The sequence below is a fragment of the Centrocercus urophasianus genome, unplaced genomic scaffold (genome assembly GCF_019232065.1).
Source record: "Centrocercus urophasianus isolate 14NV4802_14NV808 unplaced genomic scaffold, USGS_Curo_1.0 seq_11, whole genome shotgun sequence".
Taxonomy (NCBI): domain Eukaryota; kingdom Metazoa; phylum Chordata; class Aves; order Galliformes; family Phasianidae; genus Centrocercus; species Centrocercus urophasianus.
In genome coordinates this window covers 43,748,505-43,762,194 of record NW_024884253.1, presented here as the reverse complement: position 1 = coordinate 43,762,194, position 13,690 = coordinate 43,748,505, and the positions used below count along the sequence as shown (strand labels likewise).

At 42.6% G+C, this 13,690-nt stretch overlaps 1 protein-coding gene across 6 annotated transcripts in view; it reads right to left on the bottom strand.

Moving 5' to 3' along the window:
- ZNF521 (zinc finger protein 521) overlaps positions 1 to 13,690 on the bottom strand; it is a 236,351-nt gene that overhangs the window by 216,426 nt on the left and 6,235 nt on the right. For 3 of the 6 annotated variants that reach the window (XM_042808634.1, XM_042808637.1, XM_042808638.1), the window contains exon 2: positions 13,350 to 13,390. The exons of 1 other annotated variant lie outside the window; for it this stretch is intronic. In XM_042808634.1, the coding sequence (XP_042664568.1) occupies positions 13,350 to 13,389 (40 nt within the window). In that variant the 5' untranslated portion in view covers position 13,390. Of the gene's footprint in view, positions 1 to 13,349; positions 13,405 to 13,690 lie in introns of all 6 variants that reach the window. 2 more of the 6 variants (XM_042808633.1, XM_042808636.1) reach the window with 1 other exon arrangement.

Genomic DNA, 13,690 nt, shown 5'->3' with positions numbered 1-13,690 from the left:
AAGATAAACTCTAGATAACAACGTGATAGAATACCACTAAAAGGAGAGGCCTCAGGAAACCAGAACAATAGCTTATGAATCCAGACCTTGAGTAAGTGATGCTACTGCTCAGTAGCTCTTCCAAATCCACTTGAAATAATGATGTCGTGAAAGTAGCAATATTCCTTGCCTGTACAATTATGCATTTGTGACCACAGGTCACTTATTTTGTTAGCCGTTGAAATTCTTTTTGATTGACTTATCTCTTAAAACAAAACATCAAATCCCTACCACATATCTTCCCAGTGCAGCTTCTGAAAAACAAAACAACCAAGAAACCCAAATACTAAAATTTCTAAAAAGCCCAGATCAACACAACTGTGACATCACATTTCTTGAGAGTGAGTTGGTTGCTGATTTCTTTTTTTGTTTGTCTCAACAGAGGAAAATAGAATTCCAGCATGTCAACTCCATCTCCTATTATAAAAGCATGTGGCTTGGACAGATACCAGTTTCTAAAATTTCCTTGCAAATATGCATCTCTAAACAGAAGCTGCATTGATGTGAAAGGTTAGGACACTTCTGCCTGGTACAGCCGGTGCCCAAGGCAAACTGTGCTTCACCTCAGAGCATCTCTCATGCTTGTGCTAGGGAACATCCATACTGAGACCAATTCCACCTTTTGAAGTAAATATATATGTAAGTAGTACTATCGAAGACAGTTCTGGGAGGAAAACCTCTGGGGATATTCATATAGTGGTCCTAAAAATGGAGTTAATCTCCTGACTGCTCCACACCAACACCAGATGATCAGGGAGGATTTCATCCCTTCTCCTTACAGTTTCTTCACAGGACAAATAGTTTGCCCATCAATTAGTACAAAATATACCCAGGTTTTCTAGTATGTAGAACCTCACTCACATTCCACTGCCTAACCCCTCTGAAGAGTTAATCTGTAGCTTCAGTACTCTAAGGAAGAGCACAAGTCATTTCTGGTTGATGCCTGGGAAAAATCTTGTATGGCAAAGAAATGGATAAAATTAGAAATGTGAAAAGGGACATTTTCACTGAAAGGGAAGCCTTTTGGAGAACCCTGGCTAAGATTTATAGCTTCAGAGCTATTACAAACCATAATGAAATAAAAGCAAAAGATAATTGAAAAAAAGCCTATTTTCTTCTAGTCTAGGTGGGTTAATAAATTTAAAAAAGAAAAAAAAAAAAAAGAAAAGCAAAAAAAAACCTGCCCTGAATATCTGAGCCTCTTTGTCAAACAAAGCAGGAGAAGCCACATATTCCAAAATAAACCATAAAAACAGACCGCTATTGATTTTATCCTTCCTAAAACACATTCCTTGAGAGATGTGAAAATAAACCTAATATAGCAACCAAAACTGCCAGAGATAAGAAGTTTGGAATATATATTTTTAACTTGCACTTAGCATTTCCTATAATTCAATACCTGATCCATACACTGCCATTAGCATAAGACCAGTAACTCAATTTAAAGCCATTCTGCACAAAAGCCTTTTTCTAGGACAGAAACTTTGCCAAGTGCCTCTTCTACCTACATGTTTGAATAATTTCTGCAGACAAGTAATAGAGACACCAGCTGCATTAGCATAATCAATACACAATTTACTGAGTTACCCAGACAGAACAGAAATAAAGCCTGTGTACTGTTATTTCACTACCTACAAATTACTGTAATTCCTGGAAGTATCACTCTTTTCTTCTCTTTCCTCCATACATTAAAAAAAAAAAAGAGGACATTCATGCCGTGTCCAGGTGGATATTAAAGATGATTAAATAGATTAATCACATAGGCAGAAGGCAAATTTAAGAGTCAGTTACAGGAGGTGCTGAGCATCCTCTGACTCTATTAAATTCAATAGCTTTTGAAGATGTTTAATACTTCGCAGTAACATGCTGTAGAAAAAGAACTCCTTAAGGGTTTGATCAAGATACAAACTGAAATTAAGGCAGCTAAAGAGTAGCATTAATGCCAGATCAGATGCCAACATATCACCTGCTCAGGCTACACCTTGCTCTGCCTTCTGTCCTCCCTGAGCACTGCTGCTTTAAGGCTCAGCCTTTCAACTCATCCTGCCAGCACGTCAGCTCACACTCACACCACCACTATGCAGCAATTCAGAGAATGAACCCTGGAAGTTTACAATCATCTCAGGCTGCTTCATAATGTTCTGTAAAGAAAACCAGCATTCAAAAAACTTCAGAACTACCAAGAAAGTAGTGAGCAGCAATAGCCAGTGTCAGCACACATTTACCAGCTACCGCCCAGCAACTCAATCGCTATTTTAGCTCCTATGTGTGCACGTACCCCATGTGCACAGTGTGAGAAGAGCTAGGGAGAAAAAAAAAGAGACATTTGCATATTAACATTTCAAATATCTGCATTCCAGAACTCTACTGAAAATTAGCTCAGTGCGCATGGCCACAGTTGTACATCAATCCTGTTAATCACATACATGAACGTTTCTGATTTGTTTTCCTTCTTGTTATGACACCCCTTTTCCACTTGTTCCCACCATCCCTGCAATGTAACGAAGTCCTCTTCATATTGAGAAATTACTTTCTTTCTCCAAGAGATTCCTGTTACAGGAAGGATTCTTCTTGCACCTTCTCTCTAGCCCATCTCAGCATCCAGCTTTTTTTCCCTCTCCTTTCCTGCTTTTTTCTGCTTCCTCCCTATGTCGTTCTTGTATAAAGACTAAATTAGGAGTTCCCAATTGGACAGGAATGGTTGGAAAACATCACTGTTCTGCTAAAATATTTTCCTAGGCAGCACACAAGCATAAAAATGATAAACTTAATTGGAAAGAAACTATTCTTAAGAAATCCTCTGGATAGTCTTTGCATCCTTGATCTCCACACTGACAGTATCCAAATGTGACAGCTGAGGACACCCAGTTTTACACACTGTGGTCAGATTAGACAGAAGGCACTCCTTCCTCCAGCAGAAGGAGAATCCTACCAAAAGCTGGGGACAGGGGATATCTTTTTCTAGATGACAGAGATAGGAAGGATTAATCCTGCACAGACTATTAATTTTGCTTCCCTAGATATCTTGTAGAAAACAGGCTACGCCTACATATATTCATATTTTTGTTACTTAAGGTAAACTTTAAATAGTATGTTACCTTTTCCAAGATACTTTTCTCCAAAGAGTCTTAAAGATTTTAAAAACCACCAGTAAATTCCAGATACTCCTAAGACTTTGTACTATGCAGTGTAACAGACAATTACGGACATCCAAGGCAAATCTGGGACCACGATGAGTCTTGGCAAAGCAAGAAGGAGTCTCTGCAACTCAAATCTTAGTTCTAGGGTAAGGATGTTCAGCTGTTCTGCCTGTTTTAAACTGAGCACTCGACCTTCATTTCTGGTAAAGTGACTGTGGACAACCAGTCCCTTTGAGGAAAGGCACTAAGATAAAACTTCAGTTACCAAACCCAGTACTTAATAGGAACACTGCAAGAGCATTTTCTTTCTGTACACTGAAGTTACGTATCACTTAAGCTTTCTTACTCTCCTCTCTCAAAGGGACATAATTAAGAATTTGCACTGTTTCTATGGGCCTGCATTTTCAACTGTGCTTAGAAAACAGGAAATTCATTAAACTGTCTGCAGAAGCCTAAGCTCCACAAGAAAGAGCAATCTGAATCAAACCGGTGCACGGATCGCAGAACTTCAGTTTAGCCAACATTACACAAGTCTGAAAACAGAAGATCGAAGGAAGGAATATGAGGACCTACAATCAAGGTTACTGCAGTTGGCAACGACATCTGAAAATGAGGAACTGGGTCTGAGGAGTTGCGACCATGTGACACCATTCTAATAATGTCAAAGAAAAAGACAGCTTTTTGCTTTGAATCCACTTTGTAATGTCACGTATTGAGTCAAAACACACCCCTTTCAATTTAGATTATCCCTGATTTACCAGAGATATGAATCTGTTTTGAACCATGATTTTGTAGACTTGTTTTTAATCCTTCAAAATTTCAGCTCTGTTACAGATGACTTTTTAGCATCTAGGTCACCACTTCAGTCTATATTCCACACATGAGCTTAGAAGCCCAAAAAACTAGTGAGGGGACCCTGCATCTAAATTGCCACAAGGTCTGCTCAGTCACCACTCAGGTCAGGCAGTACCAATGGTTTTTTATCATCCGGGCTTTCTCAGCACTGTGCAGCTCAGTGCTGAAATTAAACCAAAGCCCCACCACAGCTGGCTTGTAAAATATCAAGTCCCACTTTCCTTGGACGTGGATGCATTCTTACAGGGTTTTTTTGAGAGCTTGCTTGGTCGCTACAAGATGCTAGCAGAAAACATGTTTCAGTATCTCTTCCTTTCCCCCTCTTGCCCACACCCACTGCTCAGATCACTCAGCCAGGATGTGGGTGGCACATGCTCAACTTTCTTCTTTACCATAAGGATTTAAATTCTTGTCATGAGCTTCCTAGAACAAAAACCACTTACCCTCAGACTTGCTGTGTGCTCATTCATTGCTACTGAAGCTGTTGTACCTCATCTACAATATTCACTGAACAATAATGAAAAAGAATTAGCGTGATACTACATCCTTGTGGTCAGGGCACTCACCTGGGAAACAGGACACCTGGATTCCAGTTCTAATTTCTCTGAAATAACTCATTAGAAAAAATACTACAGTAAGTAGTTGGCAGACCAGGACCTAAGTCTCTTCTTTCTATGTGAGTACTCAAACCATCAGACGTGTGTGAGCACTCCTTCTTACCCCTTTTCTTCAACAATCATTCAATTACACTTTTGAGGAGGGGAATGTCACTGGCAAGAAGGGCCACACTTTGCTGCATAATGACTGATATACTCCCCGGGAGACAACAGATTCAAACACCCCCAGCCAAAGCACAGAACAGAACCCCCATCTCTCACATTCTAGCAGAGTAAATAACTCCTCAGTCAGGGGGAAAGGAAGAGCAGAAGCACAGCTCCCCAGTTCATTCTGTTCTGGGAGAAAAAGAACAACCTGTTCCCTGTTTCCAACAGCAGGGCCAGAGCAGTGACTGCTGATGACAAGGTAGTCACAAGTGCTAATGCATCCACATCTAGGATGAGAGGAGGTAAGATACACTATTCTTTCTGCATACTTCATGCTGTCTGCATAATGCATTTCCTACTCACCAACATCCATAAGCTCCTAACCTGCCTAAGAATTGTACAAAGAATCTAAGTACCTGATGCCAGGTGCTAATGCAACCAGTCACATGAAAACCAAGTACTGCAGCAGCCAAGCCCTATGTTTGGGTCTGTCCTTCAGAGCTTTCTTTGTTGATTTACGTTTCTACCTGGTGAGTCCTCTACTCAGCAGATTCATTCGAAAAAGGGCGTAGTGAATCTTATCCTACAACCTAGTCCTACAGAAATCATTACATCCAACCCCTTTTCAGCAGTCACACTCATAGACCAATGGCAATCTGTTTCCTCCTCCCATCTTCAGAGCAAAAATGTTACATCAGCATGGATCTTGACATCCTGTTGTCCTGGAACCCGTGAATCAGAAAGTTCCTTCCTTGCAATTGTATTCTTTGGAGGTGGAAAATAATTAACTTCCCCATCTCCCCACCCCCTTCCTACTGCCACTGTCAAGTTTAGGAATTCACTTGGCTGTTTTCTTTTCCAGACAGTCATCACAACTCAGTGCCAGAGAAAGTTTTGTTGATCAAAGCGCAGCCTGGTCTTCCCAAGGACAATGACTCACTACATCACATCATAAGGTCCAGCAACACAGCAGGTAGCACGGCTTTTTGTTTTTAAAGTTCCTTTCAAGAAGTTAAGGAGTCAGTAATGGAAGCTGAACTAGACAGGCTACCAAAAGGAGCGAACAAAAAATAAAAATCCAAAATTCAATTATCTGAGATTTCATCACCTGATACGTATTTTCCTGGCAAAATATAAGCTAACATTAGTAAGGTCATACCTTTCAGAGGCTGTTTTCAAAATCCATTTACTGTGAAGTTAACCAAGACATTTACATTGAAAAGTGCTCTACCTTCTCCACACTCACGTAGAACACTGAGAGTCTACACAAGAACTTAGGAGAGATTTTGGATTTCACGTAGCACAGGAAAAACAAAAATCCTATTGTGGTTTATCACCCCTCTAAAAATGGGGCTGGGAAGAGAGAAGTACTGCTTCTCTTGGTAGCAGCATCCTGACCACATGTCTTAGGGCAAAATGGCATTGTGCTTCAGCCTAGGGGCTGTTTAACTTGTGACTGGCATTTTCAAATTTGTAAGAAGAGTATGGTAGTTACAGATCCTTCACTTTTAAAGAATCATAATAAGCACTTGTCAAACCAGAAAAGAAGGCAGCAGGGGCAGGGGGGTGACTATATCAACAGACTTATCAAATGACTTAAGAAAAAATGCTCAGAGGAATAAAAACTCTAACCTTAAAAAGAACAATTTCACCTAACTGTGCCTGCATTTAAAAGTGAAAGTATCAGATGAAACACTCAAAAAGCACCTCTCTGCCTTGCTCCCATGATAAGAAAAAAGAGGAAGAAAATAACGCCAAGGAAAACACATCCACCCCAAAAATCTAAAATTCCACTGGGCATTGATAGTGCTGGATCAGTGAGCAACAATCCCACAGCCCTTTCAAGTACACATTACACAGATTCAACTGCACAAAAAAAAAAAACTTGTGCAGCATCAATTCAGATAGAGGAAAAGCCAAAAGGCTCACATGCATGCACAACAGAAGGACAACCTAGACTAAATCATAAAAAAAAAGGAGGGAAAAAAGCTCCTGCATTCTTTCTTCAATAATGACGCACTATAGAGGAAAAAAAAAATTTTTTTTAAACTAATGGACTTCGAAGGCAAAAGAAAAAAAAACAAGCAAACAAACAAACAAAAAAAAAAAACAAAACAAGGGAAATGTCAACAATGTTAATGGCTAATGTCAATCTGGGGGGACAATGGTTCTGGTTTTAAATCTTTGCACTGGAAGAAGGGGATTTTGTGCAGACTTGCAGAAGCACATACAGGACAGAAGAGCATAAAGCAGATTTCTTGGAAAGCAGGAGGGTTGAATTAAAACGTTAATTGTAACATGTTGTAATAAAGATACCCCCAAGATCAGCCCTATCTTTTTTTTTTGCTATAGTGCAGTCCCTAGGCATATGGCTAAGTATTCCCTGATCATTATCCTAGCTAAAACCGAAGCTACTGAAGTTTAGGGGAGTTGTATCTAACAGAATTTCTTTCATCTCTAATAATTGCTAAACTAGCATAATTGCTCATACTTGAGGTGAAATAGAACCCAAGTTGCCTAAAAGTTAAAACAAAAACAAACCTCGCCACCTCTTTATGTGCCTTTTTTTTTGGTCAGAATCCTTTGCCAAGAATTGCATTTTGATTTAAAAGCGCTTAAAATCTTCACATGTGCTATCTGACTTTTCCAGAAGAGAACAACTGAGAAAGCTGAATGCTTTTCTACTAACAGTGCTGCAAAATATATTTGAAAACAGACATCTACTTTTTCACAGCATCAAATAAAGGAGGCCAAAATCTTTGATTTGTTTGTTGTCCCTTCCGAGAAAGATAATATTTACATACACACACATACATGTCAGGTCTCTGATTTAAGGGAAATAGAGTGTTTTCCCTACCATGACTGATTTTGACCTCAAGTAGCTCTACAGGAATCAATGGAAACCTTAAAACACATCTGGGAAAAGATGCCGAGAGGTCTGTCTTGAGGTGTCAGCATTTGTACTATATTTTCATCAATCTAAAAACAGAAACACAACTCCATCTACCTTATTTAAAATGTTTTATGAAGATAAAGCCACAAATCCATGTGGTCTATGTAAAACGTTAACAGTTCTTCTAGATTCTTTCCTCATTTACAAGTATTTAAAAGGCTTTTTTTTTTTTTTTCTTTTTCCTCTTTCAAAATGCATGAGTCTCAACATACTGAATCTCCTGTTTCAGGAGAAAGAAACTAAGAGCTATTAAACCCACTGTAAATTAGACTGAAGGAATGACAGAGCAGAAGAAAGCCTTTCCAGACATCTTAGCTCATGGCGCATAGCGTTACCCCACTCACATTAGAAAAGTGCCTCCATCCTGACAGCTCCCTTCTTAACCAAGTTAGCAGCAGCTGGGGAAAACAACATCAAGCCGAACCAAACACACAGTTTTTCTGTCTCTGAACGTGTTTGTCACAAGTTTTCACTTTTGTGGAAGTGAGTTGTACAAGTAGCTGTTCAGATGGTCACACCTGATGGTACCTGTTCCTGAGTAGATGGTGACGGCCATAAAACTCATACTGGCCCCAAATACGACGGGGTAACATTGCTCCAATTCTAAAGGTAATTGAGGCAGTCAGTAGCACTACGCGTGGCTAAATTCAATGAAAATTACTACAGGTTAGCAATGGTTTTGTTGTTTTACTGTTGTTTTTTTATTAATACATGAAGAAGCAGGGGGCACGCATCGTCAAGTCTAAGGAGAACACTATAAATAGCCCACATTATACAAAGATTCTAATCTTAAATCCTCTCAGTAATTTGCTTTTTCAAGTACTCTTTTATGTTCAATATCTTAATTTTTGCCCTTTTTTGGACGGCCAAATACAATCCAGCAACCCACTCATGCATCAAACAGATGTTTCTGCTTTTCGGGCCAAATGGAATTTCACAAATTTCTTGTTCCCTCCCTATGTAATGATGAGGGCAAAATAACAGAGTCCCTGAAATCAGCCTGTTCAGAAGTTCTTTGGACCGGCAACACTGGAACAGTAAGTCAAGTTCAGAGAAATCGTGCCAATACTAATTGCTGGTTTTGTTTATGCTGGATTGATTATAGTCTAATCAGCAGACAATCTAATGACTTCAGAGTCTAGTCCATGTAATTTAGAAGCTGGTTGGGGCTGAGGGTAAATATTCAAATAGTTGACAGAGACACAGAAATGTAAAGGCTATGGTCTGAAGGGGATCCAAACGTCAAATTCTCTCTGAACTGTTGTCCCTATTAAGATTTCTGTTTTGGTCCACTACCACTCCCCCACTCAGCACTACAGCACACCCTCACACCTCTGCACGGGAAACATCCTTTAGCTTTGAACTTATGATTAGAAAACAAGTCACATTAAAACACAGCCACATTTACTCAGCCCTGCAACACTCTGCATCAATTGAGGCTCAGCTGCAAATTCAGCCGGGATAGAAAGAGGACTTAGGTTTGCTTAAAGAGAAGGAACATCTTAGAGAGGCACTCTGGGCTTGCCAAAATATTTCAAGACACAAGCTTTCTTTAAGAAGGGCACCGATTGGTAAAATACAGCAGATAATTCTTTTCCTTCTCATCTTTCTAGGAACTAACACTCACTAATTTCATTCCTGCAGTCACGTGTGGGATACAAAATTATAGGGAGAAAAATAGACTTTGAAGGAATAACTTCATTTTTTTAAAAAGGGGGAAAAAAAGAGCTCCCTTTCAAAGATCAGTGCTTATATTTAATCTGCGGGGATGTTGTAGTTTCCTTGTGACGGCTTATCTAACACCTACAATTTCAGCAACCTTTATGGGTGACTTCAGCACAGTGAATATTACCTGATTTTAGCTTAGAGAAACCTGAATTTAAAATTTAGTAGGCCTACGTTTTCATTCAGGTTTGCGTAAAGAATACCTCCTTTCTTTTTTTTTTAAAGTAACTATTTTTGTAACTTGAATTCATTTCTAAACAGAAAGTTTCACACCAAAAGCCCTCAGTAAGGGCAGAAGAAAAACCTCAAGCCCTCCCGAAATTAAAACCCCGTAAAGCCAAGGGGCGCAAGCAGAGTGGTCAGTAACCTAAGTGTGATATCTATAAAGCATGCCAAGTCAGAAAAAAGGTTTACCATTCAGGTAGCCAAGTTAAACAAGATAAAAGCGAGCTGCTCTTCCCTCCTCATTTGCTTTCTCAGCCCAGGGGTCTCCAGCATGGTGTTCTTTAGGAGATGCTGCTGTCCTTAGGAGATAACAGTGTTAAGGAGACATGCCAATCGCCCTTCTTCAGCACCCTGCACAGGGGCTCTTTTGGAGGCTTTCAGAAGAGTATCGTATCTCTGACTTACCTTTCCCCACCTGCTTCGCTTCCTGCTACCCTCCCTCCCCCACCAAATGTATGCATTAGCTGCTTTTCATCAGGTCAATGATACCTAATACGTTAAAAAAAAAAATAGTAGGCAAGGAAATGTGATAAATTAATCAGTAAAATAAGACATAGGTTAAGACTTCTGATTTTATGCAACTGACCCTTCTTCTGCCTAAAAGAACCTGGCAGTTGAACTTTTATTCCTCCTTCCTAGAATCATATAAGATATTCAAATCACCATTTTTCAGAAAGTTAAATCATCTCTTTTTTCAATCATTTCTGCTGCAACCCTGTAGTATATCTGTACAAGACAGTACATTTTAGAGAAAGTACTTACTATCTCCTTGGGTAGATATTTTTATTACTTTTACATTGGACAGGGTTTGTCTGAATGTTTGCCATGCCTTTTTTTCTGAGAGGTGCTCATCAGTAGGTGCTGGGGGACAGACAGAGTTGGCAACAAACCAGAAGAGAGAAAGAAAAAAAAAAAAGAGAGGGAGAAAAAAAAAAAAAGAAATAGGAAAGGATAGAAACGTAAACAGAAACCAGGGTAATTCAGAAGAATATTTTCAAAAAATAGAAGAAATTTAGTCATTAGCAAGTTCTTAACACCCACCATTTCAGATGAACATTAGTTTAACGCACTCAATATAAAAACTCAATTGTCATTTTGTTTTAATGTATTTACCTGCCTTGTATCACTATTCCCCTAAGATATAAGTTTCAAATTAAGTTATCAAAAGTGACAGACGTATCAAAAATACCTCTTCTATCCTCCCCCCAGAACGGATTGCTAAGTACATGACAAATTGGAAATGCAATGTGTAACTCCATATTTTATTTAGATGTGAAGCAGCACTCATAAGTTTAAATAACTAATTTACATGCAGTCAAAGAAGAATTTTTCATAGAAGCAATTTAAAATACTGTTTATTTTTGTACTATAGAACTATATTTTTTCCTGACTACATCAGTAATACTTCAGAAATGGGGGATTTAAATAAATCCTGAGTTGTAATTCTCCTTGCAACATTACTTACAGCTTTTGTTTGTTCACTACAGATGAAGATGTAATAACTGATGGGCAGGCTCTTATCAATGAATTTAAATGCCGTGTCTACAGAAGCATCTTTAAACTCCTGAGATGAAGCACGTTATCAGCCCTGCAGAAATCTTACCATCAGGCTGCTTTCAGAGTGCTGGTAATCTACTCACAAATGGACACGATTCAAGAAAAATAACACGGAGAAAATGAAAAAGATATCTGAACAAAGGCCACCAGGAACGATAACCTACTCCCCAAAGGTAATTACAGCAGCAATAATTACAGATGATGATTGATTTACTGCCTCCTTTTAGTTGAAAAACAGTAAATAAGATACTGTGGAGAAATCTGCAGCATCTCTGTCCTGAACATCAGGAGGTTTCCTTCAGACAGGAGTTTATTGTCAGCAACGCAAGCTACTCCAGCTGAACCACGCGATGTTGCTGTTTTCTCATGTCAGGGACTCTTAAGCTACCGGTGCATAGGGAAGGCAAAGTCCATACCTCCACATAAAATGGAAGCTGCATCTTTGGCTTTATTTAAGCAGGATGCTCGCAGGAAGGTATGTTTCACAGACCTTCTTTCTGGAGCACACCTAGCAAATAAGCACTAGTGAAGCATGTCTGCCAGGAGAACAATTTTCTCCATCTGCCCATCAATTCCGCACGTCTGTTATTTGCTCTGAAATACCTGGAGGTCTGGAGCTACCCTTCGGTTAAAGCTTCCCAGCACCTTTTTGCACACAAGGCCAACCGGCCTCCCTTCAGCGGGCTCCAAACTCTTTGGTGCACGTAAATAAATCCTCCCCGGGAAGCTCGGGATGTAAACACGCACGCTGGCTGCAGAACTTTCCCCGTGGAATCGCTGTTACGAGGCGAGGGCACAGCAGCTCGTTTGTTCCCCGCGAGATGCCAGACAAAAGCACCCCTGAACTGCACAAACTTCCCCCAGCAGCAGGTAAAACAGCGCGTCCAAGGTTTTCAAAGAGTAAGCCTGCTCTAAAGCTCACCGAAGTCAACAGAAAGACTTGAGGAGGGCAACTCCTCGAAAGAGTTGTTCCAAACGAGCGAGGCGAGGCGCGGCGCTGCCCGGTCTCGCTCCCCGGCGGCGGCACCGGGCCCACACCGCCCCCCGGGGACAGCGGAGGGTCCGCGCCCCGCGACGCGCACGCACGCAGCCCGAGCCTCCAGAAGTTGCCCCCGGCAGCCTCCGGTCTCTCCCCCCCCCACCCGCAAAGCGGCCAACTTATTCGCGTTGCTGACCTGACGCAACTCAGGCTTTATTCAACTCCACTGCCGCGACCCGGAGGAAGGCGCGCATCCAGGGAGAGAGAGAGACGGTGATGGGAGGTGACAGCCACCCTCCCCGTCGCCGCTGCCGCCTTCCCCGCGCGGGCACCCGGGCCGGCGGCTCCTCGGGGGGCGGCCGCTCCTCAGGGGGAGCCGCGGGCGGGCGGAGGGGCGGCGGCGAGGCCAGGCCGCGCGGGGCGGGGAGGCGGAGCGGGGGGGCTCCGGGCCGGGACGCCGCAGCCTCCTCACAAGCCGCCCTTTGTCCTCCTGCGGGTCCCCCTCCTCCCGCTCGCCCGGGGGCCGCGCTCCCTCCCATCCCCAGAGTGGATGTATGGATGTACGCGTTTATTTATCGACACCCCCCCTCCACTCCTACTCGCACATGCCCCCCTCCGCGGAGGGCGAGCGAGGGGCCGCTTCACGTGATAGCCGCCGCCACATTCCTCCACAGCCCCAACTCCGGCCCCGCATCGGGAACTTCGGCCGCCCCACCCCCACCGGGACCGGGCGAAGGGAAGAGAGGGGAAGCCCACAACTTTTCATTAAAAAAAAAATAAATAAATAAAAATTAAAAAATAAATAAATAAATAAAAAAGAGAAAGAGGAGAAGGGGAGGAAAAAAAAAAAAAAAAAAAAAAAAAAAAGCGTGCGGCTCCGCACTGCACAACGGGCCAAGCTGTCAGCGCGGCTCCCGGCGGTAACTTTTGCAGAGGGCTCCCTGAATCGGGGCCGCTCCGGGGATGGATGAAGAGACCCCCCCACCCCCTCCACACCCCGCACACCGCTCTCCACTGCACGGCGGGGCCCCCCCGGCGGAGAGGCGCTCGGGCTGCCCCGGTTCGAGGGCCGGGGGAGGGGAAGGGGGAAGGAAGGGAGGGGTAGGACTTACCTTTGAGTGATCTCGGTTTAGCTTGCTTGCGGCGAGACATCCTAAAAGCAAACAGCTGAAGTTGTTTCAATTTCAGCCCTATGAGAAACTACGCTTCCTCCTCCTCCTCCTCCTCCTCCTCCTCCTCTTGCTCAGCGAGGAGAGCCCGAAGGACTCGCGCTGCTCCGGCGGCTCTCTGCCTCCTGCCCGCCCTCCCCGACTCCGCCGGCGGCTGCCGGGGGGATCCGCGCCGCGGCCACGCAGCTGCCACCGCCGAAACTTTGCGAGCTCCCCCCGCCCCCTGCCCTGTCCCCCCACTCACACACACACACACACACACACACACACACACACACACACAC